Raw genomic sequence first — 15,943 nt, forward strand, 5'->3', positions numbered from 1 at the left:
ATATTAGAGTAAAAGTCAAATATACAGCAGAAACAGGGCAGTGGGGGGAGAAGAGGGTGGATGAAAAATTTTCTCGTACAGTACGGAGGGTATCGTCTAGGGCAGCAAGGGCAGCAGTATGACGAGAGCTGGGGCGTTGGCCCTGGAGCACCTGTGCTCGGCTCATCGCCCACCGTCTGGCTGCCGCCATGCGCTGGTAGATCTTGTGCGCCTGGAATCTGCGTGCGCTGGCATCGAGAATGATCCTTATAATTATCTTAGCAAAAAGGGGCCCCGGAGCTTAACGCGGTATGACTGTATTACCTCTGCAACTGGACCTTCTCAAATTCGCCGTCACCTTGCAAGTTTTGTATAGACTGGATGTCAAACTGCGATGCCAACAGCTCCTGAGCTTCGGCAACGCATTGTCTCATCAGAACGTAACCTTGAGCCACCTCTGCCATTTCTGTAGCGTCTAGCTTCAGCTGGGAGATATGGACAAGCAATGTTCGGAAGTCATTGATGAGTTCAGATACTCGTAGAGCACGTGCTTCATTGTCTATTTAAAGGTGTAAGCAGGAATGAACTACGCCGCAACGTGGTTATCGTGAAGAAGCGTGGAGTCAAAAGGAATACATACATCCGTCAGACATGTTGGAAGGAATTGGTCCGATTTAGGTATATATCAGGTATTAAAGGTGTAGTAGAAAACAATAGGTAAGTCCTGTTGAGACGCGGCGAGTATGCTTGATCTCTGCTGCTAGTTCAATGTATAGAAAGAAGAAATTAATGAGTGTTCCTCTGGTCGAAGTGGATGTTGTTGGTCTTGTTGATGGAGAGGGATAGAAGATTATTATCTCCAAACGGCGGGAAGAGCCGAGTTTAAAAGCACAACAACTCACGACCAGCCAACATATTGAAGTTGATGGTATCTAAGAAAATAGATCCTCCCCCCGGCCATCCAATGGCGCTGAAGAGGAAGACATCGGACAGATCACCGAGTCAGAAGAAAAATGAGAACCCAGGTCACCACCAACGCTCCGTACGACGAGATCATCATGGTATAGCGATTGCTAGCGAACGAATGGACAGGAGCCCAGCAAATGGGTCTTGCCGTCGGAGCTAGCAGGCATTGGCATAACGCGATGCATGTCTTGTTTCCCTCTACTGCTGCACTGCTATCCTCGTCTGCTTATCCGTCGGATAGACTCTCGCGAGAGCCAGGTAGCAAAAAAAGCCTCCAGGGGCCAGCTCGCGCCTGCGTCAGCCACAGTTCGATATACGCCACGCAGACGCCCGAAGCAGGCTAGCGCGGCCGCCGCCGCCGCCAGCTGACTTTTCCTGCCATCGCCACGCTTACAAAGCCGTCTGTGTTTTGCTTTTGCTGCGTGGGCAGGTCCCAGATGCGATGGCAGACAGGAGCGAGAGAGGTGTCGAGGATGGATATGGGCGGCCCTGCAGGGGATTCTGATGCCCCGTATGCAGGCCCTCTGCAGCAGCTGAATAGACGTTGCTGTCCGGTCTGCGTCTACAGGCCCTGGTCACAGCCGCTTATCGTAGCACAGACCAAACGCTATCCGTGCGCGAATGGCGATAAAATCGACCTTTCACTGGGCTTCCTTTGCAAGACTCCTTGCTGCTCAGGGGTGAATTGTCCCGAACTCCGAATGCAGCGGATAAGCATAACCTGCAGGTCAGGGAAGTACCATCAGAAGGCGAAAAAGACGACTTCAAGGCAGCTCTGCTTCTGTTCTTCATAGGCTCCTCAGGCTCATGCAGGTATGGACATCCTCTCACAGACCTCCGGCATTGCGGATTGATTATCAGGCCGACTCTTGATCGCCTATACAAGATCAATTAAGGATGCCAGCAATGCCTTGTATAGATCAGACATGATTGGAAAAGGCTCGGTTTTGATGTTGACTGGGGAGACCTGAACTAAACGGGTTGTTCTCCCGCACAAAGAAGAAGAAAATATACCTAAGGAGAAGTTGAGGAGCAATTGAGTTTTCGAATTGTAAGAAGTAGAAGCCCTGCATCATCAATTGGATCAGAAGAGGGAAATGAGATATTGAACAAATTAATCCCTTTCGCTGATGGCCTGTAGCCGTTCTTCAATCTCATCCTCAGTCAACGTGCGGAATGCGGTTTGTGTACCCTCATTACCATCTGCACGGGGTCCACCAACAATGCCAACCTCTATCTCACCTTTCTTGAAATCAACACTCAACACAGTCCCCAATGTTGTTATTGCCAGCTCCACAACTTCCTCCCAGCTTGCACCCCCGTCTTCTTTGTTCTTCAGCTTCTTCTCCAGTAAGTTTGTGACCTCCTGCTGCTTAGGTCCTGAGGCGGTGGCGCGGTATCCAGCATAATACCCGGCAGGATCACACTTGAATAGCTGAGGACCATTTTCAGAATCAACTGAGATTAGAGTTGTTGCAATACCCAGTGGTCTCATGTAGGCCTAAAAAAAAGTCGGTGTTAGCTGAAGTGTTGTCTCGGCGGTCACGGCAAGTTTATACACCGTCCCGCATAAAAGTGTCGAATTTGAGGTAGGCAAACCCTTTGTGTGTACACCTGGTTGATGTTGGCAAGTCGCTTTGCAAGAACATCACAGGGCATTTCATATCCGAATGTGTACTCAAACTCTGCAGCCTCGCTTTGTGCTCGAGTAACTTGTGCTCTGCCGTCGGCTATAGAGCCAGTTACGACACATCCAACAGATGGGGAAATCTTGAAGACATGGGATACAGAGGATGGTTCAATGAGCTTGTCCTATACAGTATGGAATCCGCCCGTAAGTTAGCAACTAATTCAGACCACCACGGAGCTCAATTTCGTCTGGTATCATATCTTTATCGTACCGGAACTTTCTTCTGGGATATAATCACGGCGCAGTTCTTGCCTCGGATTCCAAGTGATGTGATATTTGCAGCTGTGATGGCTTTGAAGGCATACTCTAAACACACAGGATAGGTTAGCACTCTCCCCGGCGCAGCGGAGTCAAAAATAGTGTCACTAACCGACTTGGTACAGCCTCCCTTGGTCAGAAAATATAGTAATATGTCTATCGTAACCCGCGCTTCCTGTAATAGTAATCGTTTAGCTGGGTGGGACAACGTCAACATCACCCACTTATCGGTGAGCGCTTACCAGACATGATGCTTGAGGATGGACGAGGTCAAAGTGTAAAACAATAACAGGCCGTAATCTCTATCTATGCAAGCTGTCTAGAGAAATGGAGGATGGGTGATGGTGGTTGTTCCGGTAGCTAGGAAGCAGCTAGATGTCTTCGGTCGTTGAACGCGTTTGCTCTGAAGCTGCCTTGGAGAAGCAAAAGCTCAGGCTGGCCCCATCCCCCGTTTAGGCTTAGCGCCATATCCCCGGCATTAAAAAAGTATCAAGAACAACTTTCGCATTTTTCTCAAAGTTCAATGACGGAGACGCCATTTGGCGATTCACTTCTTTTCTAGCACTCTATCATAATCTTCTTTTCCATTCCATTTGTTTTATCTGGGTTAGACTCAACCGCTTTGGCACTCTCAACAACAAAATCTAGCAATTGGCGTTTTATACCTGTTCCATTTTGCTCCGATAGTTAGTTAGTTACTGGTCGTTGAGCACCAAGACATACAGCTCACCCTGCCTCAGATGGGATCTACGCTGCTTCCCGCCTCCAAAAAGGCTGGGAGTAAATCAAAACCTTCTAAGCGTTCAGCTAGCAAACACGCTGACACTACTGGTGAAAATTGCGAGAGGGATCAAGTCAAGTCAAAGAAGCGAAAAGCTGCTGCACCTAAAGAACGGGAGGATCAAATAGAGAATAACGAACCAGAGGAGCCTCTGATACCCGAAAATGAGAGTATGAAACGTTCAAAACCCAAGCTTCGCAAATCTGTTACCTTCTCAGAGGACACGAAGCCGGACGATGATGCGGCTATGGCTGATTCCGAACTTACCGTGGATCCTCAAGATGATCCTGACTCGCTCGCAAACAGAAGAGCAGCTAAGAGGCGCAAAAGAGAAGAACGCAGGAAAGATCGCAACATAAACGTACAAGCAAAACCAGAGGAGCCTAAAACCCCCTCTGACCCAATTCTATCCTACCTTGCAACATACTACAACTCCAGGAGTGAATGGAAATTCCAAAAGAACCGAGACACAGCTATATTGAAGAATTGCTTCTCAATAGACCGGATACCGCCTAGCTACGACTCTGCGCTGAGAGCTTACCTCTCCGGCTTAAAAGGAGAGGCAGCCAAAAAGCGTATCGTCGAAGCCGCCAAAGAAGCCATATCAAATGATGACAAGAGCACAAGTGATCCGACGACGGCAGATGTTGAGACCCAAAGATCCATATACGATGACGCAGTTGATGAATTTAGGACTCGATTGGAACATCAAGATAAGAGCCAAGAAGACGATGATATACCTTCGGACCTAAGCTCGTCCTGGCATAAAAGGCTAAAAACAAGAAGACGAGCTGAGTTGATTCTGTATCTCTTCCGTGATAGTCTTCCAAAGCCGCCTCCACCGAAGAAAGTTACGCGGAAAACCAGGACGGCTGTCGTCTCCGATTCAAGCAGTAGCAGCGACAGCAGCAGTGATAGTGAGAGTACCAGTGATAGTGGCAGTGACAGTGAGAGTACTAGTGATAGTGGAAGCGACAGTACTAGCGATAGCAGCAGTGACAGCGAGGACACCGATAGCAGCGATATATCCGGCTCTCGTTCGGTTCAAAAAGGCGCGACACTAAAGCGGGAGAGCCAGGAGAGTGTTACTGCAAAACACAAACTGGACTCTTCCGATTCTGAATCCACTTCTGGTGAGTTATCTACCCGTTTCCTGTTTGGGTGATCAGCATTCTCTTTCGAGCGGATATGCTAACCAGTTTTTACAGAAGCTTCTGATACCACATCATCATCCGGATCTGACTCAGACCCAGACTCGGATTCCGACTCGGATTGATTGATACATATTCAGGCCCTGGCATTATTTGACATTTGTGTATCCTCTTGATCTTACTTAATAGCGCAAGAGTATGCTTGAAACTAGTGTTTCTTCTAGATTTAGACTCAGCACATGACGGTAGCCTCTTATTCTTTGCTCTCTATTCTCCGATATCAAATACAAACAATTCGTTACACATATTTGAAGCAAAACCTACAGGGTGAAAATGGTTGAGCAAGAAACACAATTAGACATCGTTAACTTCTCATTTGTGAGAATCAGTCATTCGGGAACGTGGGACTCGTCGTCATGAAACGCCAGCAGCTTTCTCCTGATCCCTGTCCGCTGTTGACTCTCCACTAGGGTTACTGGTGCCTTTCCTCTTTTCCCGTGAGGAAACTCCACGCCTTCTCCTGGTAACTTGATATACATCATTAAAGTTCATCACTACCCCTAGGAAACGCATGTCGACATCAGGTTGGTATGCGAGGTCGCCGAGCAGGGTGACAAGGCGAACGCGGAAATCTGAGGACAGTTCACGTAAACGCTCGCGGAGAGAGGGCAGTAGGTGGTCTTCACCACCTAGAAGTGCATCACCACTGGGAAGAGGTGTCCCCGGCGTATTTGGGTCCGCAGTCCACCATCTTTTCTGGTTTGGTGGCACCTCAACAGCCCCAAAAGCAGGGGAGTCTACTCTCCGAGTTGAACCAGATCTGCTTGGGCGCGTAGGCGGTTCCTGCGCGTCCTTATCAGTAACGCCCCATCGGCCTTGTGCTGTGCGGAGTTCAATTTTTGCGTTTAGCTCTTGCCGGCGGGTGAATTCTGCGACGGAGAAGGAGTATAAACCGTCCACTGCGTCCTTGTAGGCAAGCATCACTTTGAGTATTTGATGAAGTTGAGAGAGAAAAGAATCCTCTTTACTTCCAGAGGAACGCGAGAATGAGGATGATGAAGAGCCTAGCAGGCCTTTGTGGGTAATGGAATTAAGGTATCTGGTATGCGCCTCGATAAGGTCATCCAACGTGCATCCCGGTTTGGAGATAGCGAGTTGTAACTGGTCCCAGCTGGCTTCAATGACTTCAAATAAAATATAATATTGAAGTTGACAAACAAAATGTATCATCTCAGCGATAACACAACGGGCTTTTTTCCAGTCTGCTCCAAGTTTATCGTCCACACCACCTAATATTCCTCTTGCACCAGTCATGCAGCGTCGCCATGTACTTCCCAGTGCAAATTCAACTCTTTTCACTCTCCAGAGGAAATTGAACACTTTGAGGTATTGTGTTGAGGCCCAAGGGGTAATGATGACATCTACTGGAGCATCAATCTTATATTCCAGCGTGAAGCAATCCCAGCCAATTTCGCCGTGACTAAGTTCGAGCATGCGTGCATCTAGGCGCCTCAATACTTCAGGGGAATCGTGCTGAGCGTTAGAAGACCGTATAGCATGCTCGAGCTGGGCAGTCAAGGTATGACGGTATTGGGAGTTTGCAGGTCGATCAAGATTTGAGGCTAGACTTTCCATAAGCAGTGCGATGAAGTCTCCCTGACCAAGCAGCAGGTATTTTTTCAGAGCTTTGAGATGATCAAACAGTTTAAACTTAGTGTCCATAAGGAAAATAAGACGAGCCATTGTGGTTTTATATGCTTCATCAATATAGGTTTCAAGGGTAGCATTGTCGCCATAGTGCAGTGTCTTTGACGATTCACGAGAGTATGCAACGACCCACGCTGAATCCCCACAGCCATACCTAATGAAATTGAGTGATTTTCCGATCAAGAACACCTTTTTTGCGAAATCATGTGTCATGATGGTAGGAACCATGTCACTATCCAATTTATATTTCTCGTCCCAAACACTAGTTGCCGCTCTTCGTGGGTCAATGTCCGGTCGAGTTTCTGGTTCCACGACAAAAAATTCGTTGTAGGGATCCGATAGTTCACCATCGTATATCCATTGCCGAAGCATATTGTAAAATGGCCTCGTCACATGAGTCAAAAGCCTCTCAGCATAAGCACCAACAAAAGGGTCACCGTGGGAAGTTGAAAATTCGTGAATCATGGATATCAGCTGCCCTCCTCTTTTCTTCCGAGCTTCCTCTACCATCAAACTCATTAACCGTAGAGCGAGGGTGGCATCTTTCACCCATACAACGCATCTTTTTAAAGTCACTCCAGCCCCCATAACTGTTTTCTGATCGGACGAATCCTGGGAAACCGCAGTGAGAGCTCTCCTTATTTCCCCTTCTAAACTTGCTACCAAGCCAAGATAAGACCGCAGCTCGCTACCTACAGCTGCTCTTAAGCTCTGCTCAATCAAACCACCTTCAGCCTGTTTCACAAAATTGGACAATCCTCGATACAATAAACATGGCTCCGCAAGTGTGTGTAGAAGAGAAACTATAGGTGTAGGTAGAGTTCTTGGGAGTTTTAGAACGGATTGTGCCGAAAACTCAAAATTTGTTGTCGATAGCCCCTGTAGGAAGAATGGAAGATCACGAAGGATTTCTGGCTCTGATGGTTTGACCACGATAATATCTTGAATGGGAGGCTCTGATTCCTGGCTTGGTTGCTCGGCTGGAATGAAATCATCGATGTTCCTCACGGTTGAGCCAGACGGCTTTGGGTCATCCTCAATTTTACGTTTCCGCTCTGGTTGCTTGGACGCTTTCGGATCCCTCCATTCTCGTTGGGATTGGCTTAGCTCAATAGGGGGTGCTTCTCTTCCAATTGCAGAGGCTGAAGATCCCGGATTTATGCTCTCTGGCGCCTTTGTTCTTCTTGCCCCGAATTTATCCTTCATCGACATGTAATCCAACTGGCGTTCGTCAAGTAGCGGGCTACGAGCTCCCTCACGTAGCAGGTTTCCGTCCCTTTGGTCTGCATCCCCGCTGCGTGCTCCAATGCGGTAGAGTAAATATAGTATAGCCCATTTCTGGCTTAAGACGGGCTGAGTAAGAAGTCGCGAGTACAGGTTTGAGAACCGCACAGCTTTGTCTGGCGTTGTGTTCACTTTCAATAATCTGCGCTTGATGAGATCTGGTGCATTGTTGATAACCTCAACGGAGACCTCAGAGCTTGATCCAGGCTGACTCTTGTTGCCACTGCCGTAATTCCTGATGATGCGCCAAGCGTTCTCCAGGGCAAGCTGGTGTCGGAGCTCATCTCTCTCTGCCGCTTCTGCGCGTGCGTGACCGTCGCGATACGATTCTGAGCCGGTATCGTCATCTAGGATGTGAGGACTGGGAGGGAGAAGGGAGTCGACTAGCTGCGAAAGAGCATCTTCAATACGGCGGCTCCGGGGGTTCGCGGATCTCGGATGAGGAGCCATCGCGCAGAGGCATAAGAGTCTGGCATCTGGCCAAATATGTATGCCTTGGATGTTATCCTATTCCTCTCAGAGGTCTTATCAAAGTCGCGATCCAAAATGCTCCAATTACCTAATCAGGAACAAACTCCATGTTTGTACTGTTTGCACACTTGTAGTGCCAAGACGGGAAGGTCAGCCTCATTCAACTAGCCACAGAGAGTGAAGGAAATATGCGGATCAAGGTACAACGCTCTGTATTCTGTATGGAGGTTACTTTATTTTAGCCATTTCTCTAGTTAACTATGTATTCATCGCCTCCTTTTATTCAACTAACTAGTCACGGATAGTTACTGAGTTATAGCTAGGCTGGTGTTTAGTACTCGTAACCATCCTCGGGGAATAAGCCCAATGTGTAAGGGAAACGCTTCCATATTACCCGTGGTAGCTAATAAGTACGTACACCCTATTAGTTAATCAAGAGTATTGAATACCACAGTCCAGCCCCCCATTCATTAGAACTGGGAACGAAAAATACTTTTTTTTTTCTTTTCTTGGGTGTTTTCAAAATAAAATAACATGAAACGTTCTCACTCATTACCTCGATATTATCATAATTATCTCCAAGGATAAGCTTTTCCCGCCAAAGATATGTTGTTTTCAAATAATTATTGGCGTTCGTTATCAATAATAGAATGAAAGGACGTTGAAGCTAATATCTTCGACGAGAGAAAACAAGGGTTTTCGGAATTGTTGATTGTCGTTATTCGCTTCCCGTCAACCAATGTAACATTGGAAAAGGGAACATAACTCCGTACCCAGTCGATACTTAGTACCATGTGCATTTACCATCCCTACAGTGCTGGAAGGGCAGGCACTGGAGTTAAAAGAAAAAGTTAGCCATGAGGTTTGATGACGAGTTTAGGGTTCGTTCACAACATACCTTTCTGCAGTCCTTGCCACATGTTCCTGGAAGGCAGACACATTGACCATACACACACTTCTTGGGATGCTCGCACTTCTTGCAGTCATGCCCACAAGTATCACTTGGACAAATGCATTGGCCATTTTTACACTCTCGAGGGTGCTCGCACCTCTTGCAATCGGAACCGCAAGTATCTTTTGGACAAACACATTGGCCATTGATACACTTCTTAGGGTATTCACACTTCTTGCAATCAAAGCCGCAAGTATCCTTTGGACAAACGCATTGGCCATAGATACACTGCTTAGGGTGTGGGCACTTCTTGCAGTCATTTCCACATGTATCTTTTGGACAGACGCATTGGCCGTTCTTGCATTCTTTGCCTGGGGGGCACCTCTTGCAGTCTGGTCCGCAAGTATCCTTAGGGCAGACACATTGACCATATACACACTGCTTGGGGTGTTGGCATTTCTTGCAATCAAACCCACAGGTATCCTTAGGACAGACACATTGGCCATTCGTGCATTCCTTGGGACGTTGGCATCTCTTGCACTCAGCTCCGCAAGTATCCTTAGGGCACACACACTGGCCGTAAATACATAGCTTAGGGTGCTGGCATTTTTTGCAGTCGAATCCGCAGGTGTCCCTAGGGCAAACACACTGTCCATTTCTGCATTCTTTTCCGGGGGGACATTTCTTGCAATCTGGTCCACATGTATCTTTAGGACAGACACACTGTCCGTTGTTGCATTCCTTTCCAGGGGGGCAACTCTTACAGTCCGGCCCACAGGTATCCTTTGGGCAGACACACTGGCCGTCCTTGCATTGCTTGGAAGATTTGCACTGTATTCCGAATTATTAACAGCTAACTTGAGTTTTTATAGAAGAAAATGGTACGTACCTCCTTACAGTCGCTTCCACAGGTGTCTTTGGGGCAGACACACTGGCCATCCTTGCATTGCATAGGAGCTTTGCATTGCTTGCAGTCATTGCCACATGTTCCTAATGCGCAAGTACACTGTCCATTGATGCATTGCTTAGGGGCTTTGCATTCTTTACAGTCATTACCACAGGTGTCCTTGGGACAAACACATTGACCATCCTTGCACTGCTTGGGTGCCTTGCACTCTTTGCAGTCGTTTCCACAAGTACCAGATGGGCAAGTGCATTGGCCAGAAATGCACTGCTTAGGAGCTTTGCACTACAATGATGAAATTTTGTTAGTTATACGTGTGTGCTGGGAGGTATATAAATGCAAGGTGCAATATCACACACCTCCTTGCAATCGTTTCCGCATGTGTTAGGTGGGCAGATGCATTGGTGGTTTTTGCAGAACAGTGGAGACTTGCACTGTTGGTCAAGTGAATTAGCCCCGGACGTCTCGGTAACTATAGCAGAAAAAATGATAGGGAAGGGAAGCTTATGGAGGGAAAACATACTGGTCCACAGCAACACTCAAATCCATTGTGAGCAGCCTCTGAGACACAAGCTCCGACATTCTTGTATCCACATTTAGCAAAGTTGTCCTTGCACCAGTTGGCACACTCGCTATTATCATGGCCGGGGATGGCCAAAGACAACGCGGCTATAAGGTTCAATTAGCCCTTGCAGGGTAGTAGTTATGGCAGGGGCCGAAGTATGGGGTAACCTACTCAGGAGAGAGAGCAAAAAGAAGTAAAGAATCTTCGCCATCTTGAATCGCTTCTTAAGGTAAGTATCCGAGTTCCTTAGATTCAGATTTGCATTATAAAAAAGGGAGAATTTTAGAGAAATGCATCCCTTTTATCTTCTCCAGGACAGCTCATAGAGCCCATTTCGGGATATTAAACTTTCTTGCTCCTCATCTCAAGAAGTTGAATAGCAACAACATCTGTCAATGCCGGCTGCTCTGGAATCGATCAAAAATGTCAAATATTAGCGAGAATTAGAATTCAATCTTGCATTCCAGGTGTTAGCGAGGAGAGCAATCCAATCCTGCCTGTTCTAGAGCAGTGATGCTACCGTCAGCCTTGCCCAGGGAAAAAAAGAAGATATTGAAGAAAGACGTGGTTGCGAAAATTGACTGTAGAGAGCTTTTTCCCGCAGGCCGATTAGAATTGGAGCTAGGTAAGCCTCCAAGAGTCTTGGGCAAAAGCTTTTGTGGCGAAAGCCAGGTGGTTTGACCTAGTTAACTGACCAGCTCAAGCTTGGAGTTAGAGCTGGTTTAATTGAGAGATTGATTTAGACTATATTTCCGACATCCTGGGCTGCTCCGGGGATTTTGCGTTTGGAGGCTGCAGGTCCAGACTGATTGGCGGCATTCTAGCCTGCTCTGGCTGCGTTCAAGCTTACAGCAACGCTCAATGCTCTTCCTCAGTCTGGCTGGACTCGCGAAGCGGCTGGTTCCTCTCGCTTAAGGGACTCTCTGCTGGTGGTGTGTTGTTCGACCCGAAGGCCAGAAGATGGCTTGCTTGACTACCCTCAGACAGCTTGATTTGTTAACTAGTTGGCTAATCCCAAGTCAGTCGATATCCCAATTGCAGAGGATCTATGAATAGCACTAACCCAGGAATTCCTATCCAGTGGCCGTGTTGACGGTGGTTGGCTGCTGCTCCTCTTTCGTTTCCTGGTTCCGCTGGGACACCAACTTCAACTAGTCGAGTTAGCCGGGATCTGGGGTACAGGGACATCACAATGATGGAACCGCTACTCCGTACCAGAGAAGAGTGTGCAAGGGTGCAACCAAGTATCGGACCTTGCTGCAGTGGCAGGATGGTAGCCGGCAGTCACTAAGACGTACTCGGTACACCCCTCAATTGCCTGTGTTACCTGAAGCAGAGTTTAAAAATCCTTCTAGCCAAGTACCTTCTATATGCTAATGAAAGAGAATGAAGCTGTATCCTAGCCCTAGATACTTGTTATCGGCGAACCTGGCGTTGATCTCGCTGGCTGAAGCTAGGAAAGGGCAGACCCCGACGTCTGCGAGTGCTCAAATGTATACCAGAAGACAGCTCCAGAAGCATCCATACAGGCCGAATCCATCAAATGCCACTGGATTCATGCGGGATGCAGGCTCTGTCTGCTTATTGTTTTTTTCCCCTTCTCTTTGGCCACCGACGTCGTTCTTTTTCCATTGATAGGTGTCGTTGGATTTTGATGTCTTCCGCCCTTCTTGGCGGGTCCATGCCCGCTCCTCCTCGCTAATATCGAGTCGCCATCGGATAGATATTGGGTAGCCATGCCTCAGGAGCTGAGCCAAAGGTACGCCGGGCGGAGAGATAGAAACGCTTCATCAATGATGAGCCTATCTATATCACGAGATACCTTTGACCGTTTTACACCATTCGCCCCTTGTGTTACCAGACCGCCTCCTGGGGTTGAAGATTTGCTGGTCATCATTGTATCCAAGGCTTCTGAAACGCATAAGATACATGACGTTGAAGCTTTCGGTACCTCTGCCAATCGCTAGAGAAGTCACTTCGCTTTGCCTCTGGGATATACTTCTCGTTGCAGTTGTTCAATTCAATTGAACGAAAACTTTAGGCAACGCGATGCATCCATATACCATAGTTATCACTCTTACTCCTGCGGCTGGTCTTTGGTTCAACGCTGCTAATATCCATACTTTCTCTCTTCCCTTGTTCTTTCTCGTTTCTTTTCCTTTACCCGCATTTCCCCTCCTTCTCGTGTTCGATTCGATCCAGTACCTTTTCCTATGGCCTCTTTGGTTCTGGGCTTTAGAGCGGAATCACTGCCCAGAAATTGAACCATAGATGTGGAGGCTCCGCCATTCACATTATACTTTTACTCTCAGGTTTAGGGCCTGCCTTGGCTCTTTCATCGTTGAGAAGGGCTTTGACTTGTTCTTAGCCCTGTATGTCTCACAGCAACCGCATTCCATGGGTCTTACAATTTGCAGAGAGGTCGGCTAAATAATGCCCTTCTTTGGTTCTGCCATTTGCTGTCTTCATGCACTGCTGAATCATTCAAAAAAGAGGTTCACGTTCATTTCCAGCTGCTCAGGTGCCTAACTCTCATCACCTCTCTCATCTGATCTATCATTTCTTGTGACCTCCTCTCTTCATTCCGGGAAACGAAAAGGCTCATCCTCTAGCTGTCATCAAGGCCAGTTGGCTATTTTTTCAGCTTATCTCCGGCGTTATTACACCCCTGTCATTGTATTTTGCCAGGACCAGAGCTTTCTACCTTATATTTCCTACTTTGGTATTATTCCTGCTTATTGAACATCTAGAAGTTGTTACCGGATGGGCTAATCTGATAGACCGCTGGACAACTCTAACCTACCTGACCTACTACGAGCTTACATACTTGCCGTCATCAATGCACAACATTCCGTGTAACGCGTCTTGCCTGAAGCGCAATTCATGAATTTTGTCCTAAACAATCCTTGTGAATCTCCTTGATTTTATGTGAAGTTTCACGTAAGACATCAGTAAGCCACAGTATGCGTCTCTCTGCTGAACAGACTGAACGAATTCAAGCCCGAGGACAACGACTAGGTTTATAACATCAACGCCACCATCGTGGTATTATATTTCAAAGTCAGTAACCTCCTGGCAGGCGTCGGAATCTATTGTGTTAGAATAGGCGAACAAAAGCTGCCAAATAGTAGTGGGATGCTAGAGTCCAATGAGATAGCATATATCTGTCATTCATGATGATTCCATGTAAGATGACTTTTGAATGCGGCCTGGAGCTTCTAGATCTAGACTATTTGGACATCTTGGTTCGCTCAAAGTTGACTTGAGAACCTTGGTGTCTATATGCCTTTTGTCTCATAGGGGTGTGGACCATTGGTTGGCAGGATCCTGTTATCTCCCGCTGTTGGCAAGTACCGCAACGGCGAAGTGGTCGTTCTTTTAAGACTGAAGACTGTTCCTTTACCTGGAAGTATACCTCCGGGAAGAAATGTTAACCCGTCTAGCAATATAATCAACTAGCTATACTGAAAATGGCCTCAATTCATTTGTTTTTTGCTGGCTAGTGAAGAGTTGATGCGAAAATGCGTTGGGGGAGGAGGCAAGCTGGGTCTATGGGATATTAACTAACCATCAAGTTGCTTACTCCTCGCAGCCAGCCATGATCTCAAGAACCAGGCAATTAACAGTGCTCTCCTTTCCATTAATAAAATCGTGTCGCACTTTCCTGTCTACCATTTAATGTTCCCCTTTTCTGTACACAAATCGATATATATGTTCTACTTGTGGGTTTTCTGCCATTTTGTTGGGCTGACGATGAAATTGAGTATATAGAATTGTTGTTGATATTCCGTAGATAAAAACGAAGAACAGGCCATACAGGCTGCGCTAGATACATGAGTAAAGTAAAGATGACTACCTAATTATTAGCCACGTTTTGCATCAAATACTTCCGATACAGGGAGAAACCAAGAGGTTGCGGGTAACGCACACCAGATTGTTTTTGAGGTCCCTATTTGGTATTAAACCACTATTTACAAATAATTCTAGAAGTAACTCGTAGAAATAGGGCATAAGTCGGCATATATTTCTCACATCATATATATCTACCAAGTTGCACTAAGGGGGTTGGACTAACGGCAACAGCGAATGGTTCATACGTCAAATGAGAGCTTCATGGTGGAACCTTAACTTATATCCCGTAATGACGCCTTCAAGAAACGGGAGCGAGAAAGATAGACGGAATTCGAAACACCGGACCAAAAAAATTTGAGATTGCATATCTGTGTGGGTATATATGCACTTATGACCTAGGTGGTTTTCTCCCAAGCTGGTTTCGAAGTTCCTCTCGAAAATACTGGAAGTACTTCCCGAGTCCTGGCCCTTTAGAAAGTAACCCCATGTCAGCATGGCAAATGTATAATGAAGATAAAAGCCAAATACCATCTATGTTTGTCCCTCCCATATCTTCCGGCGCCTTGCCATATCTGAACTCTTGAACCGACTTGTGAATGCGTTGGACGGCTCGATGGAAAGTTGGACTTGCCAGAAGCTGCAAGGTATCAGCAGAAACAGTATTTTAGTAGGGGGAGCTGTTTATATAATTATTACCCTGGCGGTAAGCCACACCTAGATAAATCAAGTCAGTTAAAGAAACATTTCAACCTAGTTTGGATGTCCATATGTACCTCAAGGAATCTCAGCCACATCCTGGCGGCTTGCCTTCTTCTGTATGCGCGCGTTTACTGGATCCTGTCCAGAGAGGAGCGATGGTAAACGCAGCACGTCATGTCTTCCTCGCCCTTCCGCCTTTCCCTTGCTCTTGGTACTCCGTCGTCTCCTTCTCGCCGCAAGAAATCAAAATATCAGGAAGCTGTTGCTTATATAACAAACAATATTACTTAATCATTAATCACGTGAATACCCACTTTTCTTTTTTTTGGGTGCGCGCTCGGGCCCAACTTTACTTTTTCCTCCTTCGACCTCGCAGGGAGAAAAAAAGAGAAGAAAAAAAGGACAAAGCAAAAGAGGCGTCTTTGCTTGTCGTTTAGCGCGCGACGGCGGCCTCGTTCTCCTTCTGTTCCTCCCACTTTGCGGCGGGAGCCCGTTGTTTTGCTGCGTGTTCCCTTTCTTTCGTTTCACCTTGATAGTCGGCTAGCTGAACTAGGACCAATCGGACCGCTCAAGGCCTTCCTGCGTGGGATTCAGCTGTTGTGATAATTAGCGCCCTTGGTCCTTAGTTACATGTTCCGTTCCAGGGTAGCTGTGCTCCCTCGCATCTCCTTATGTTCGACTGTTAATCGGACATTAAGGCCAGTACCTTACATTGCGCTTTCGACATCTTACCATTTAGTCTCA

The 15,943-nt window shown here is 46.9% G+C and overlaps 5 protein-coding genes across 5 annotated transcripts; 1 reads left to right on the plus strand and 4 right to left on the minus strand.

The window, feature by feature from the left end:
* Nucleotides 1–299: 299 nt before the first annotated feature.
* Nucleotides 300–632, minus strand: TRV_01691 (uncharacterized protein; the record flags this gene model as incomplete). Its single annotated transcript, XM_003024087.1, has 2 exons — nt 300–538; nt 620–632. 2 exons carry the CDS (start codon nt 630–632, stop codon nt 300–302), a joined length of 252 nt encoding a protein of 83 aa, XP_003024133.1.
* Nucleotides 633–2,059: 1,427 nt separating this feature from the next.
* Nucleotides 2,060–3,142, minus strand: TRV_01692 (uncharacterized protein; the record flags this gene model as incomplete). Its single annotated transcript, XM_003024088.1, has 4 exons — nt 2,060–2,446; nt 2,545–2,757; nt 2,847–2,941; nt 3,136–3,142. 4 exons carry the CDS (start codon nt 3,140–3,142, stop codon nt 2,060–2,062), a joined length of 702 nt encoding a protein of 233 aa, XP_003024134.1.
* Nucleotides 3,143–3,633: 491 nt separating this feature from the next.
* Nucleotides 3,634–4,950, plus strand: TRV_01693 (uncharacterized protein; the record flags this gene model as incomplete). The annotated part of the gene is made up of 2 exons (XM_003024089.1): nt 3,634–4,807; nt 4,883–4,950. 2 exons carry the CDS (start codon nt 3,634–3,636, stop codon nt 4,948–4,950), a joined length of 1,242 nt encoding a protein of 413 aa, XP_003024135.1.
* A 289-nt stretch (nt 4,951–5,239) lies between these two features.
* On the minus strand, nt 5,240–8,266 carry TRV_01694 (uncharacterized protein; the record flags this gene model as incomplete). The annotated part of the gene is made up of 1 exon (XM_003024090.1): nt 5,240–8,266. One exon carries the CDS (start codon nt 8,264–8,266, stop codon nt 5,240–5,242), a length of 3,027 nt encoding a protein of 1,008 aa, XP_003024136.1.
* An 897-nt stretch (nt 8,267–9,163) lies between these two features.
* TRV_01695 (uncharacterized protein) lies at nt 9,164–10,157 on the minus strand (the record flags this gene model as incomplete). Its single annotated transcript, XM_003024091.1, has 2 exons — nt 9,164–10,010; nt 10,069–10,157. The coding sequence occupies 2 exons, from the start codon at nt 10,155–10,157 to the stop codon at nt 9,164–9,166; spliced, it is 936 nt and encodes a 311-aa protein (XP_003024137.1).
* Between the last annotated feature and the right edge of the window lie 5,786 nt (nt 10,158–15,943).

This window comes from Trichophyton verrucosum (genome assembly GCF_000151505.1).
Source record: "Trichophyton verrucosum HKI 0517 chromosome Unknown contig00125_1.f1.exp, whole genome shotgun sequence".
NCBI classification, from domain to species: domain Eukaryota; kingdom Fungi; phylum Ascomycota; class Eurotiomycetes; order Onygenales; family Arthrodermataceae; genus Trichophyton; species Trichophyton verrucosum.